The sequence below is a fragment of the Mytilus californianus genome, unplaced genomic scaffold, assembly GCF_021869535.1.
Source record: "Mytilus californianus isolate M0D057914Y unplaced genomic scaffold, xbMytCali1.0.p SCAF_2, whole genome shotgun sequence".
Lineage (NCBI taxonomy): Eukaryota > Metazoa > Mollusca > Bivalvia > Mytilida > Mytilidae > Mytilus > Mytilus californianus.
The window spans coordinates 44,540,887-44,555,146 of NW_026262668.1; the positions used below are offsets into that span (position 1 = coordinate 44,540,887).

The 14,260-nt window shown below is 32.9% G+C and overlaps 1 protein-coding gene across 7 annotated transcripts in view; it reads right to left on the reverse strand.

Moving 5' to 3' along the window:
* Positions 1–507: 507 nt before the first annotated feature.
* LOC127727972 (protein PRRC2C-like) overlaps positions 508–14,260 on the reverse strand; it is a 95,605-nt gene continuing 81,852 nt past the window's right edge. For all 7 annotated transcript variants that reach the window (XM_052235102.1, XM_052235105.1, XM_052235101.1 and 4 more), the window contains 6 exons: positions 9,376–9,664; positions 8,765–8,972; positions 7,522–7,639; positions 7,073–7,318; positions 5,723–5,945; positions 508–3,344 (listed from right to left, as the gene is read on the reverse strand). In XM_052235102.1, coding sequence (XP_052091062.1) covers positions 2,932–3,344; positions 5,723–5,945; positions 7,073–7,318; positions 7,522–7,639; positions 8,765–8,972; positions 9,376–9,664 — 1,497 coding nt within the window. In that variant the 3' untranslated portion in view covers positions 508–2,931. The remainder of the gene's footprint in view (positions 3,345–5,722; positions 5,946–7,072; positions 7,319–7,521; positions 7,640–8,764; positions 8,973–9,375; positions 9,665–14,260) is intronic.

The window sequence follows — 14,260 nt, forward strand, 5'->3', positions numbered from 1 at the left end:
TGTATACCAGTGAGAAATCGTACAGTAGTGATAAGTATAGTAAAGAGTCATTGGTTGTATGTGTTTGAGGATTATCTAGACAACATTAATAATTATCTCTTTCCGACGACCTCTAATTCTGTTACATGAAATTGGTCGGTACAATGCAAACTGCATGGTAACTAGTGTGAAATCTGATTTTATTTTCTGACCACCTTGTAACTTAGTGTAGTTGAGACAAATTTAAGAATATGTATGGTAATTTTTCAATTTGCACTAATATTTGGCCAAAAAAGGGCCTTATTGCTTCCTTATGAGTTTCCCCTATTCCTGTACAGTATGGTCAACTAATTTTTTTTAAAGTTTGTCTAAACACAAGTGATACTCTTATATCCGTTCTGCTCTCTGTTGCAACAACAGTACAAATCCTAACTTTTTATGATATGTTTCATATTTTTAATGCCATAAACAATAGTGCATAGTGAATTATTTTGACACTAAAAATGGAAAGAAAAAGGACATCTACAATGACCTGAAATACTTTTATTCAATATTGTGCGAGGTGTAAATAAATAAATCCTTTTACAATTTGATACACTTGGTTTACTGTTACTACCAAATAAAAGCATTTGAAATTGAGGAATTTCCCAATATATATACGGCAATTATGCAGAACTTGTACCAGCTATTCAGCTGAACAAGTAACACAATTCAATATATACTGTTATTTTATAAGTTTAAAGAAACAATTTGTGTGCTATTTGGCAGTTACTACAAAAAAGAAATAAACACAGAAATAATGATGATTGACATTTTGTATATAATGTACTTCAAAGATTACATAAAATGAAAAAATGTCACAAGAAACATTTAGAATCACCATTTCCAGTTAACATAACTCTTAAAATGAATGAAATGCCAATCATTCTAATAAAACATCATTCAAGACAAACACACAAACTCATTGGTTAAATCTGTGATATGCCTTCGGCCATTCAACAAATCCTCTCGTGCCTATTTTTCTTTTAAAATAAAAATCAAACAACGATCAAAAATGTAAATACATCACAAGTGAAATAAACAACAACTACCTATATATCATTATTATCACCTCACACTGTGTGACCTATGACCTGCCTTGTTAGGGGGCAGCTAAGAGACAGGTCTAGTGTCACCATGCCAACTACAGGAATGTCATACACCATCACTGTCGGGGCAGCACAGTTTAATGTTGACAAGCCAGCTTTTTTCAAAATTGATGAATACCACTGGGGCAATAGTGGTTTCATTAGATCTTCGGGGACAATTCCAACATTTTTCTAGTTCTTATGTTTTTATAATGTTCGCCATTTTAGTGCTTCAATTATCTTCTAAAAAAAAGTTCAGAGTCAACACTGATCATTTTCATAGACTCACATTTTCTATGTATATATGTTTTCATAACTAATCTACCTTTTTCAGAATTCTTCCGTAACTATCTTGTAAACCTTTTTATTTTCTGAATCAATAGCTTGGTCTAGGTAAAGAAAGCACATAGCCTTAAAGTTTACAAACGTTATATGAATTGGTTTCATAAACCACATTCAGCTTTGAATAACTTGTAGAATAAATATCTCTGCATTACCTTTTCCTCCTAAATTCTCATAACAGCATCCCATTTAACTTGTCAAGATACACAACCCATTTATAGAAACCAACATTTCATCATTCATCTAAATAACCACCTGGTTTTTTATAGTCCTTAAATCTTAAATTTCTGTCCTTCACAGTAACATTCCTCAAACCTAACTTTATGCCTTGCTACATTATTAGCACAAGGTCTTGTAACCTTCAGCCTTATTCACAGCACTGAAAGTACCACTTCTGACATAAAATTTCATACAAATAACATCTACATTAAATCTCCATACTACCAACAAGGTAAATAAATAAATAATAAAATTACAAAATATATAACAATATAAAATGTACAAAAAATCTATGTTCTAAGAATTATGCCTTTCTTTCAATGTGAAAGATCAATCAGTTTAAGCCTTATTTACAAATGCTGATCACATCTTTCTTAGTTTACAAAAATCTCCCTTTTTCTTCATAACTTACACAAATCCAAATCATCATTTATTCTGTGTTACATTTTAATTCAATTCAGGAAGTTTGAGTGACAATACAGTCATTTAAATGATTATATCTATTATTGGTTACCTCATTTGTATAACCTCATGCATATGTCCTTCTGATTTGTCTTATAAATCTATTATCTGCATTTTCATAATTACACAGCTTATGCTTGAAAAATAAGTTTAGTTTTCATTTTGAATAGAAGTCTATTTACAAACACTCAAGCAATAATGACTATCATTAAGTTAGGTCAAAGCAAATTCACAATTGCCTATGAAAAATAATCTGCCTCTCATAATTACCAATAAACAGCAGCAGACAATCTTACTAAAAAATAAAAACAATTTTCATCAACATGATGAAAACTACATTTTAGCCTTGATTTATCAGAAATGTCTTTATTCTGTCACTAAACCATATTTAATATGAATTGCAATTAAATGAGATTCATACACTTAATAAAATATCTTTACAACCTTTTGCAAAGATTTAATAGGATAAAAAGTAATACGTCATTAAATTTTATTGTTATATTCATTTTGATCTTTCCTAATTAGCATCATAATGCATGCTCAGTCTTTTCATCAAAAGAAAGGCAAATTCTTACAAACTGTTACATGCAAGCATGAAAAATTTATGCAATACACCCACATTAGAATACACATAAAGTTCCTTCTGAACATATCATGGAATTTGTCCATTATGCTTATAAAGCTCATTTCCTTCCTTTGCCATAAAAGTCAAGTTATAATACAATAAAATACACAACTACTAAAGAGTTAATATGTAGACATCTACAATGTTTCTACAATAAAAATGATTTGATAAAACACATTATTTCTTATCAGTAGGTTTGCCATCCTCAGGCTTCACATTATTGCCGCCAGTTTCTCCTGGCTTTTTATCACTAGCTGACACTTCCACTTTGCCTGCCTGTTTTATACTGGGTTTGTTCTGTGGATTAAGGAAACTCTGAGCATGAGCAAGCAATTCCTGTCGCTGTTTTGCCTGCTGAGCTCTCAACGATACAGAAACATTTGTCGAACTACTGACAGGTGCAGGTTGTGGCACAATTGCATTTGGTCTTAGCTGACCACCAGCTTGATTTGTAGGTACACCTAATGGTCTTTGGGGTCTCTGATTAGGTGGCATCTGTAGCCCTGGCCTTTGTATTGGATTAGGAAATGATGTTGTCGGAGTGTTGTGTCTGAAGTTGTTCAACATCATCTGAGGTCTTATGACTGTTCCTACAATACACATACAAATAATTAGCCAAAATAAAAAAGAACATGTTATCAACAGGATATTACTGCGGATTCATTATTGTTTGTGGGGTATTAATTGTTGTGGATTTCTTGAACCAAAAATATCAATCTTCAACAAAATATAAGTTTCCTATAGACTTGTATGCAAAATATGTCAAAACCATGAAACCATGATTCCACAGTAAAACAAATTGCGCAATCAGACCGGTGAGTGATGTGAATTGTCATCCTTGTGTTAAACACTTGTGCTCATCAGTATCATCATATGGCTATACATAACAATGTAACATGCAGCGTACAGACAGATTAAAATCTTTTACTGATTTCTCCTGCCATGTGGGAACTGCTTCAGAATTGATCATAAGAATTTCTTTAAATTCTCAGCTGAAAAATTTGGTAAATTTAACAATAACCAAGGTTACAACGCCCTCAGCCAAGGTTTTAAATAAAATCCCAACTGAAATGTGTTTAAACCAAAACCATAACGTTAGCATTTTTTTTTATATTTCCCATAGAATATTTGTATAAACCAAATTAAATTTTCAAATTTGAATTTACCCCAATTTTTGGAACTCTTCAATATTGAGGAGCACAAAGAATTTACTTTTCCAAGTCACAGCTTCCATTCCGTCCCATAACAGAGTAAGAAATCTATTTTTTGCAAATGTCAATTTGTGTTATAAATGGATGATAGCCAAATTTTGAACAATTTTTTATGTCACATTCCTTAGTTGTCAGCATTTACTAGCAATTTCCACAATCCCGCCATTCTCCTTTAGTTAGGATTTAATCAGCTGATGACTGTGATGTTTACAGGGCAACAGAATAATAACTTTATTTCCTTCACCTAATATTCTGATTGAAATTTATAATTTAACAAATGTTTATTGGAGTCTATAATTTAACAAATGTTTATTGGAGTCTATGTCCAAGAAAACCAGAGGAATGTTGTTTTTTGTTCATCTTGTTGATTATGCAAGTTGTGTTTATATTGATGCTGAATGAAACTTGAAAGGTAGTGGTGATGTCAAGTACTAGAAATATATCTTCTGCCTTGTTGGCAGGAAATTTAATTATATTTATCTAAATATACCGAAATTTATGGCCTTACTGTGGATTTATTATTATTTGTGGCGTGCTAATTTTCATGAATTTCTTGAACCAAGATTATCAGTGTTCAACAAAATAGGAATTTCCTTTAGACTTTTATGCAGAATTTGTCGAAACCATAAAACCATTTATCAACTTACAGCTTTTTCTATAAAAACATGCAAAGCAAACCTTTGATCAACTTGCTTGCTATGTTTGTTTGGATGTTTGTAAACAACAGGTAGGTAGTCTATTTCAGTCTGTTTACTATATACTGGAATTTGATTGGACAATAAACATTAACTTCATTTAAATGTTAAGTTTCACATTGTATGTCAATTTTTATTGTCCAATCAAATACCAGTATATATTAAACAGACTGAAACTCTGCCTACCCTTATGTTTACAAACATCCAAGCAAGTCGATCAAAGGTTTGCTTTGCATGCTTTTATAGAAAAGTTGTAAACAGATGAATCCACAGTAGTAAAACAAATTGCGCCATCAGACCGGTGAGTGATGTGAATTGTCATCCTTGTGTTAGAACACTTGTGCTCATCAGGGTCATCATATGGCTATAACAATGTAACATGCACATCAAAATCTTTTACTGATTTCCTCTGCCGTGTGGTATTTAAATTGCTTCAGAAATGACCATAAGAATTTTGCTTCATTCTCAGTTGAGAAAAATATGATAAATTTGACCAAAACTTAGCCTACATCTCTTTCAGCCAAAGTTGAGATTGATTTTTATTTGCATAATGTTCGGTGGACAATATTTAATGAATATATAGGACATGAACAAATTAATGGAGACTGCCACTGATAACATGAGGGCATGTTGGATAGGACAAGAAATTTTTCCTTGCAACAAGCCACCCATGGATCCTTCAGCGATGTTGAAAGGGTCATCAAACAGGCAATAAGTGGCAATTTTCATACAAAAAGGCAAGAGCAACCTCCATCCTACCGGAGTAACAGTCTATTCATATATCCAGCATAGCCAAACAGATGCCTCTTTAAAGCATAGTTTTTTTCTGCCAAAAGGGAGAGATATAGCTGGTTGTAATCTATACCTCAATCAATTTTCATTTAGATCCCTTTGGTAATATACATGTAGTTCCCCCTTATAATAACATATCTTTTCACTCTGTGCTTTCCTGATGGAAAATATGCAATAGAATGCTGCAAATTACAACAGTTTTAACAGGATTGAAAGTACCTCAAACAAAATTCTCCTGTGCCAATTACAATATTCCATCTTAATACTTACCACCAGTTTGCATTGGTTGCTGCACAAATTGAGTATTCAATTTCTGTGTAAACTGTGGCATGTTATTACCAAAGTTTGAAAAGCCCACATTTGTGAATCTCTGATTCGAACCAGCACGATTCTGACCAAGTCCAAACAATTTGGAATTTTGATTCTGCTGTCCAACAGAAGATATACCTCCAAAGTTATTTGTAGGTGTCAAGCTCTGTGGAGGTGATTTCAACTGCAAGTAGAAAGATGAGAGTTTGTTTATGCACGTGTTAGCACCATCAAACCTTCAACAATGATCAATTACAATTATGTGGATGAAATCCTAGCAATAAGTTATTTTGGTGTACAATGAATCCACAGTAAAACAAATTGTGCCATCAGACCGGTGAGTGATGTGAATTGTCATCCTTGTGTTAAACACTTGTGCTCATCAGGGTCATCATATGGCTATACATAACAATGTACATGTAACATGTAGAGTACTGACAGACAAAAATTATTTAGATTGCCTCTGTTGTGTTGTTACAGAAATTACCATACACATTTTGCTACATTCTCAGCTGAACAATCTGCTAAATTTGACAAAACTAAGCCTACATCTTCTTCAGCCAAAGATGAGATTGATTTTTGTTTGCATAATGTTCAGTGGCTAATATTAAATGCATATTTGGGACGTGAACAAATTAAAGGAGAAAGAAATCCAACATAAAATGTGTCAAAAACAAATGATAGTGTAAATGTTTATTTTTTTTTTAATTTATATCCCATAAGGTTGTTGTACATGCCAGATAAAGTTTTCATTTTTGAGTTTATCCCAATTTCTTTAAGCATGTATTAGCACTAGCAAACCTTCAACAGTGATCAAATACAATTCTGTGGATGATATCCTAGCAATAAGTTATTTTGATGTACAATGAATCCACAGTAACACAAATTTAACATGCCATCAGACCGGTGAGTGATGTGAATTGTCATCCTTGTGTTGAACACTTGTGCTCATCAGCATCATCATATGGCTATACATAACAATGTCAAATGCAGAATACAGGCAGATAAAAATCTTTCACTGATTTCCTCTGCGGTGTGGTAACTGCTTCAGAAATGACCACAAGAATTTTGCCAGCTGTTATAGATAATGAAGGATCACAAGCCAAGTTGTATCCAGGATCATCTCAATATCTAAAGTCTATCCATCCTTCTGCCTCCCCTTGCACCTTACGAAACAGTACCAATTAGTACAGTGAAACTGATACGAAAATAATGACTAAGGGTATTTGCAATATTACAGCTATGTATTTTGAGCGAATATCTATTTTCCCTGCAATAACTTTATAATTCCAATATTTTGTTTGTACTTACAGGTGTACTCTGTGGAGAGCCCTGCTGTCCCGATGGATTAAACTGAGACGATTTAGTTGATGAACTCTGACATGGAGGCATTGTCATCTGTGATGGTTGTTGGAAGGATAAGTTCAGATTAGCTCCAGGCTGATTACCAAACTGTAGTGGGAACTGTTGTGAACCAGCTCCTGCAGCAGCTGCTTGAAGTAAACAAGCTTGCAATACCAACTGTTCATTCTGTTGTCTCTTGGTGTTACTCATGTGCTGAAAATATTAACATTGTTAAAATTACTATAATCATTCTCTATCAATCATCTGTATAATTTAGAAAATACAACAATTCTGATGTAGATTTTAAATGAATTACACAATCTTCCTTCTAAAACTGACAACTTCCAATACAATTTAAAATGTACATTAATACTTTTTATACGCTAAAAATAAGTTATCCTATTAACTCAATATACCTGGAAATTTGATGTGTTTGGCTGTGAGAAAAAACTGGTTTGCTGCATCTGCTGTTGAGGCGGTTGTTGGTAAAACGAGTTATTTCCCTGTACTTGCTGCACATTTTGTACTGCAGGTCTGAAATGGTTAAACAATAATTTGACAATGATTTTCATGTTTTTCCACAGGGTACAATGAAAATTAGAAAATGTTATACCTTTTTAAAGAAATTCAAAAAGATATTATAAGTATTCAAGGATTTGAAAAGCAATGTTATATAGACAAATCTTGAGTGGACTGAATGAAATAATAAATTGTTCACTTTTCAAATTCTAACCATAAAGATTTCTGAACTTTTGCCCTTTATTTTCTCATAATTGTAAAATGTTTCACAGATGAAGATTTTATACCTGTAAATATTTGTTGATTAAATCAGGGATGATTTTGACTTAAAATTAACAAAAAATCATTATAATTGATCGGAGAAGTGTCACATTCTACCAGTTCTTGTCAAATACACGTAAAATAAAAGAAATCATTTACCTGTGTACGTTACTTTATTTAACGCCATTTTGTCCTAGGTTAAAGTTGTCTTTTTGACATTGAAACATCTGTTTTATTTATATTGTGTCATAGATCAAACTTATTCGTTCAGTGTATATTTACTTGTTTTTGTGTATTGTCTCTTTAATCGAGTTAAGCAATTTCAATTGTTATTTTATTGTTTGTCTTTTGATGTTGTAATGTTATACCACTGTTTCAGGTTAGGGTGAAGGTTGGCGCCTGTTAAAACTCGCATTTCTATGCACCTGTCCTAAGCCAGGAGCCTGTTGTTCAGTAGTTGTCGTTTGTTGGTGTGGTTCATAAGTGTTTCTCATTTGTTATATAGATTAGACCGTCAGTTTTGCTGTTTGAATTGATTTACACTAGTCTTTTTGGGGCCCTTTATAGCTTGCTGTTCAGTGTGAGCCAAGGCTCCGTGTTGAAGGCCGTACTTTGACCTATAATTGTTTACTTTTTACACATTGTGACTTGGATGGATTGTTGTCTCACCACATCTTCTTATTTATATTTATCAGTTAACAGTTTATTAGACGTAAAAAGTTGCAACTAATTTATCTTTTTTTGAATTTGTACTTCTTTATTAAAGCTATTACAAAATTAAATGTATGGGGGTTGGAAGGGCCTTTTACCACCTATTCAGTTTTAATTGGAAATTAAATGCATAATTGCATAAAAAGTGTTTTCTAGTATATTGCATACCTTGGTTGAACAAGCTGTGAGCCTAATAACTGTGAAGATGCATTATTCTGTTGAGTTTGAGTAGCTCCCAACAATGCATTGGCACCAAACAGCTGATTTGGATCATACTGTATAAAGGATATCTGTGGAGAGGGCTGTAATGAACTGTTGTTCATGTTCTGTCCAAATGATAATGAGTTTGGTGTTATATTCTTCTGCATAGTTGTACCTGCAATTTATAAAATTATATGAAAACAGATCAACTCAGTACTGAACCAGTTTTGTTAGTTGAGTGTACCAATCATCTGTTCAATCCATTTTTTGGTCATCAGGGTCCTTAAAAATGCCTCCCATCCATCCTTTTCCCTCTATGCCTCTAATTCTGGAACAGTCCTTATGGATTGTGGTTATTACATTAAATCAATGAAATAAAGAACTCTTAAGAAATATGAACTATCCACTTTAAAAATAAACATTATTCAAAGAAGAAACAGTGTCTGCAATGCGCAAAGGTTTGACTACTGATAGATTGCTACTTTGAGTAAGAAATCTTAAATTCTATACAATTCCTTTTATCTGGGACTTTGTTTTTGGTTGCTCATATTTATGTCAAGTGTTTATTTCCAGCTTACCGTATGTACTCTGGTTTGGTGGTTTTATGCTAGTTGACATCAGAGAAGAAGTTGCAGATGACACCATTATCGTGTTCGGCTGTGGCTGACCAAATGGTGGAACATGAGGCTGTGTTGGAAGCTGGTTCCTTTGGTAGGACAACTGCTGATATGTATCTGGTGTTGGTGTTGTCGGTAGGAACAGACTATTTTGGGAGAATGCAGACTGTCCTAAACCCGATTGAGATAAACCATATGCTGACTGTCCCAATGCTGTCTGTGATAATCCATAGTTAGAATGACTTTGTTGCTATAAAATATAGAAATTACAATTGTTATTCAATTTCTGTTCCAAAACACAAGATTATCCACATTACGATACATGTAATCTATATCATTATCAGAGTTCTAGGGATTTCTGTAGGCCAGTCAGGGCTATTCCATTAAAATGTATGTGGGAGGGTAGGAAGGGAAGTTTAATTATTGAATGTGGGTCATGGGTCTTTTTTCAGTATGCATCTATTACCATTATGCAAAATTATCTAAACAAGAGTGGACACACTGAAATGTCTCGCCTGTTTTAGTGTTCATAATTGAATTTATGTTGAAAAAAAAAATAATAAGTTTATATAAGCTTTACATTAAATTAACATTTTAATGATGAATGAACATTAAGTCAAGGTGAGATAAACCCTATCAGACAAACATGTAGGCCGTACAATCATTCCATACACCAAATTTATTTAACATATATTGCCTAAAGTATCTTAGAAACAAACCTCATTGAGGAAACTGAACTTTGACCAATGAACCATAAAATGAGGTCAAGGTAAGATGACACCTGTCAGACAGACATATACACATAACATTCATTCCATACAGAAAATTTTATGAACTTATCACTTATCTGCCAGTTGGAAATGTGAACCTTACGATCATTCTATACACCAAATATAGAAGACCTATTGGTGATAGAATTTGAGATATGGACTTTATCATGAAAACTAAATCTTGTTCACTGATCCATTAAATGATGTCAAGGTCAAATGAAATATGTCTGACAGATATGTGAACCATGCAAGGTACACACATGCCAAATAAAGTTATCATTTTACTCATAATAATTGAGAAAATCACATTACAAAAACCATACAGTTTTTTTTCCAAGTAGTTGCTGGACCAAGAAAATGAGGTCAAGGACAATGGACAAATGACTGACAGAAACTTTGTCACATAAGGCATTAGAAATATTAAGCTGTAAGTAATGAGATAATGACGCTGCTGCTGCCGATGCCGATCACATGGGATACACTTTTGGCTAATAAATCACAGGCAAATATAGCAACAACATTTGAGTAAATAAAATTGCATTATACAAATTTTTTTTTTGAAACATTAAGTCAAATGACTACTAAAAGCAAACTTTGAAATTTCTTATGAAATAATTTTTCATCTAGATTTAAGGTTCATCAGAAGGGATTGACAAATATGGCCATTTTTTTTTATTTCCTCTTGAGTACAGACAAACCTGTGCACAAGGAAAAGTTTTAAGGCATTGCAGAAACTGGATAAATATTTGTCAATTCCTTGAGATGAACCTGAAAGACCCCCCCCCACCCCCCCCAAAAAAAAAAAAAACTAAAATTATCTTCAATCTTTGATCAAAATATTGTAAAAAGTCATATTTTCATATTATCTATTTATCTATTTATGTTGCTATGCTAAAATATTTTTTACTTATCTCAATACTTATCTTATTTCATATGTATCAAAAATCAGTAAATGTGATTCTGTTGTGCAAACAAAATTTCAAAAGTTCTTCAATCTGTACATATTCAGCCAATTAATCTTTATGAAGGGACTGGAGTGAACTGTATTCTATGTTAAACATTCATGCATGAGTGACCTTATTTTAACATTTTCACACCTTCCAATGTTTTTGTTAATCACGGTTTAGTAATGATCCCTTAAAAGTTTTTATTATTTATTATCATTATTAATGTTATTTAAAGATTTTTATAAAATAATCTATTTCAATGTAAGTAATCAGCAGTTAAATAATAAAATACATTCCATACACCAAATATAGTTGACCTATTACTTATAGCATCTGAGAAGACCAAACAACAGAAACTTAACATTGACCAATGAACCATGAAAATAAGCTCAAGGTCAGATGAAACCTGTAAGACAGACGTGCACACCTTACAATCATTCCATACACCACATATAGTTGACCTATAACCTATAGTATCTGAGAAGAGGACCAAACAAGAGCAACTCAACATTGACCAATGAACCATGAAAATGAGGTCAAGGACAAATGACACCTGCCAGACAGAAATGTACACCTTACAATCATTCCATACACCAAATATAGTTGACCTATTGCTTATAGTATTAGAAAAACAGACCAAAACACAAAAACTTAACATTGACCAATGAACCATGAAAATGAGGTCAAGGACAAATGACACCTGCCAGTCAGACATGTACACCTTACAATCATTCCATACACCAAATATAGTTGACCTATTGCTTATAGTATTAGAAAAACAGACCAAAACACAAAAACTTAACATTGACCAATGAACCATGAAAATAGGTCAAGGACAAATGACACCTGCCAGACAGACATGTACACCTTACAATTATTCCATACACCAAATATAGTTGACCAATGGCTTATAGTATTAGAAAAATAGACCAAAACACAAAAACTTAACATTGACCATGAACCATGAAAATGAGGTCAAGGTCAGATGAAACCTGCCAGACTGACATGTATCCCTTATAATCATTCCATACACCACATATAGCTGACCTACTGCTTGTAGTATCTGAGAAACGGACCTAATCACGTAACTTTAACCTTGATCACTGATCCATGAAATGAGGCTGAGGTCAGGTGAACCCTGTCTGATGGACATGTAGATGTTGCAAGGAACCCATATACCAAATATAGTTATCCTATTACTCATAATAAGTGAGAAATTTACATAACAAAAAAACTAAACTTTTTTTTTCAAGCAGTCACTGAACCATGAAAATAAGGTCAAGGACATTGGACATATGACAGACGAAAAGTTCGTAACATAAGGTATCTGCATACAAAGTATGAAGCATCCAGGTCTTCTACCTTCTGAAATATAAAGCTTTATACAAATAGTTTACGCCGCCGGATAGTAATACCTGTGTCTCACTTTCTGCGACTTTCGTCGCAGGCGAGACAAAAATGATTCTTGGTTGTAGGGATATTTTGAAAATCCTTTCATACCCTCCTAGCCCTCAGGGATTTTTGGCAATTCAAAGTCCAGCAGTTGGAAAAAGAAATGTAATTGCAATATAAATTATTATTGAAGTCTGCATTACAAATTAGAGCAAGGAAATGACATCAAATTTAGGTTAATTTTCATGCTTTATAATGATGATATCTTGACTGAATGGATACAAAATTTTATAATTTTATAAATCTTTGGACTCATCGGTTTTGAGTCCAGACAGGTTTTCCCAAGTCCTGGAACTGACTTGCCTAAGTAAGAACCCTGATTATCTACTTACTTTTAATGAAACATAATTTATACAGAACTTAAAAATCAATATATCGTGATGACAAACAGAACGTGTTACTTTTTTCAAAAATAGGAATAAACTAATTTAACAATCTTCATTTCATATTGTTACTGGTTCTGTTGCCTTTATACATATACACACATAAAATAAAATGCTTCGCTGAGCGCAGCTGGATACGACCGCAGAGGTCCAACCCTGAACAGTTGGGGCAAATATGGACACAATATTCGTGCTTGATACAGGTCTGAATTTGGATTGTAATTAAATATTTGACACATACTAGGTTTCTGACACAGAATAAGTGTAGTCAAAGAACTTAAAATTGATTATATGATTTGAATTTATATTCAATTTTTTGCTTTTGTGCAATCATAAAATATTAAAATATAAAATGACATACAGTCATGGTTAACATTTAAATTTAATTAATAATAACTTCTAATAAAATGCTCCTCAGGGCGCAGCTTGATACGACTGCAGAGGTCGAACCCTGAACAGTTGGGGCAAGTATGGACACAACATTCAAGCTTGATACGGTTTCTGACACAGAATGAATGTGGTCTAAGAACTTAAAAATTTTAAATTGGACATTCACCTATTATGGTCCAATATCCAAAATCTAAATACATGGTTAGATTCAGCATATCAAAGAACCCCAAGAATTCAATTTTTGATGAAATCAAACAAAGTTTAATTTTGGACCCTTTTGACCTCAATGTGGACAAAGTTGATAACGGGGCCCAAAAATCTAGATACATGGTTAAATGCAGCATATCAAAGAACCCCATATATTCAATTTTTGTTGAAATCAAACAAAGTTTAATTTTGGACCCCGATTTGGACCAACTTGAAAACTGGGCCCATAATCAAAAATCTAAATACATGTTTAGATTCAGCATATCAAAGAACCCTAAGAATTCAATTTTTGTTAAAATCAAACTAAGTTTAATTTTGGACCCTTTGGACCTTAATGTAGACCAATTTGAAAACGGAACCAAAAATTAAGAATCTAAATACACGGTTAGATTCGGCATATCAAAGAACCCCAATAATTCAATTTTGATGAAATCAAACAAAGTTTAATTTTGGACCCTTTGGACCTCAATGTGGACCAATTTAAAAACGGGGCCCAAAATCCAAAAACTAAATACACGGGTAGATTCATCATATTAAAGAACCCCAAGAATTCAAGAATAAAACCCCATTGAAATTGGTCAAGAAATAAGCAATTTATACGAAGTATCTTCTTTTGCACAATACTGTGCAATTAAAAATTTCTTGCTATTGCGCAATACTGTACAATTGACAATTTCTTGCTATTGCGCAATATTGT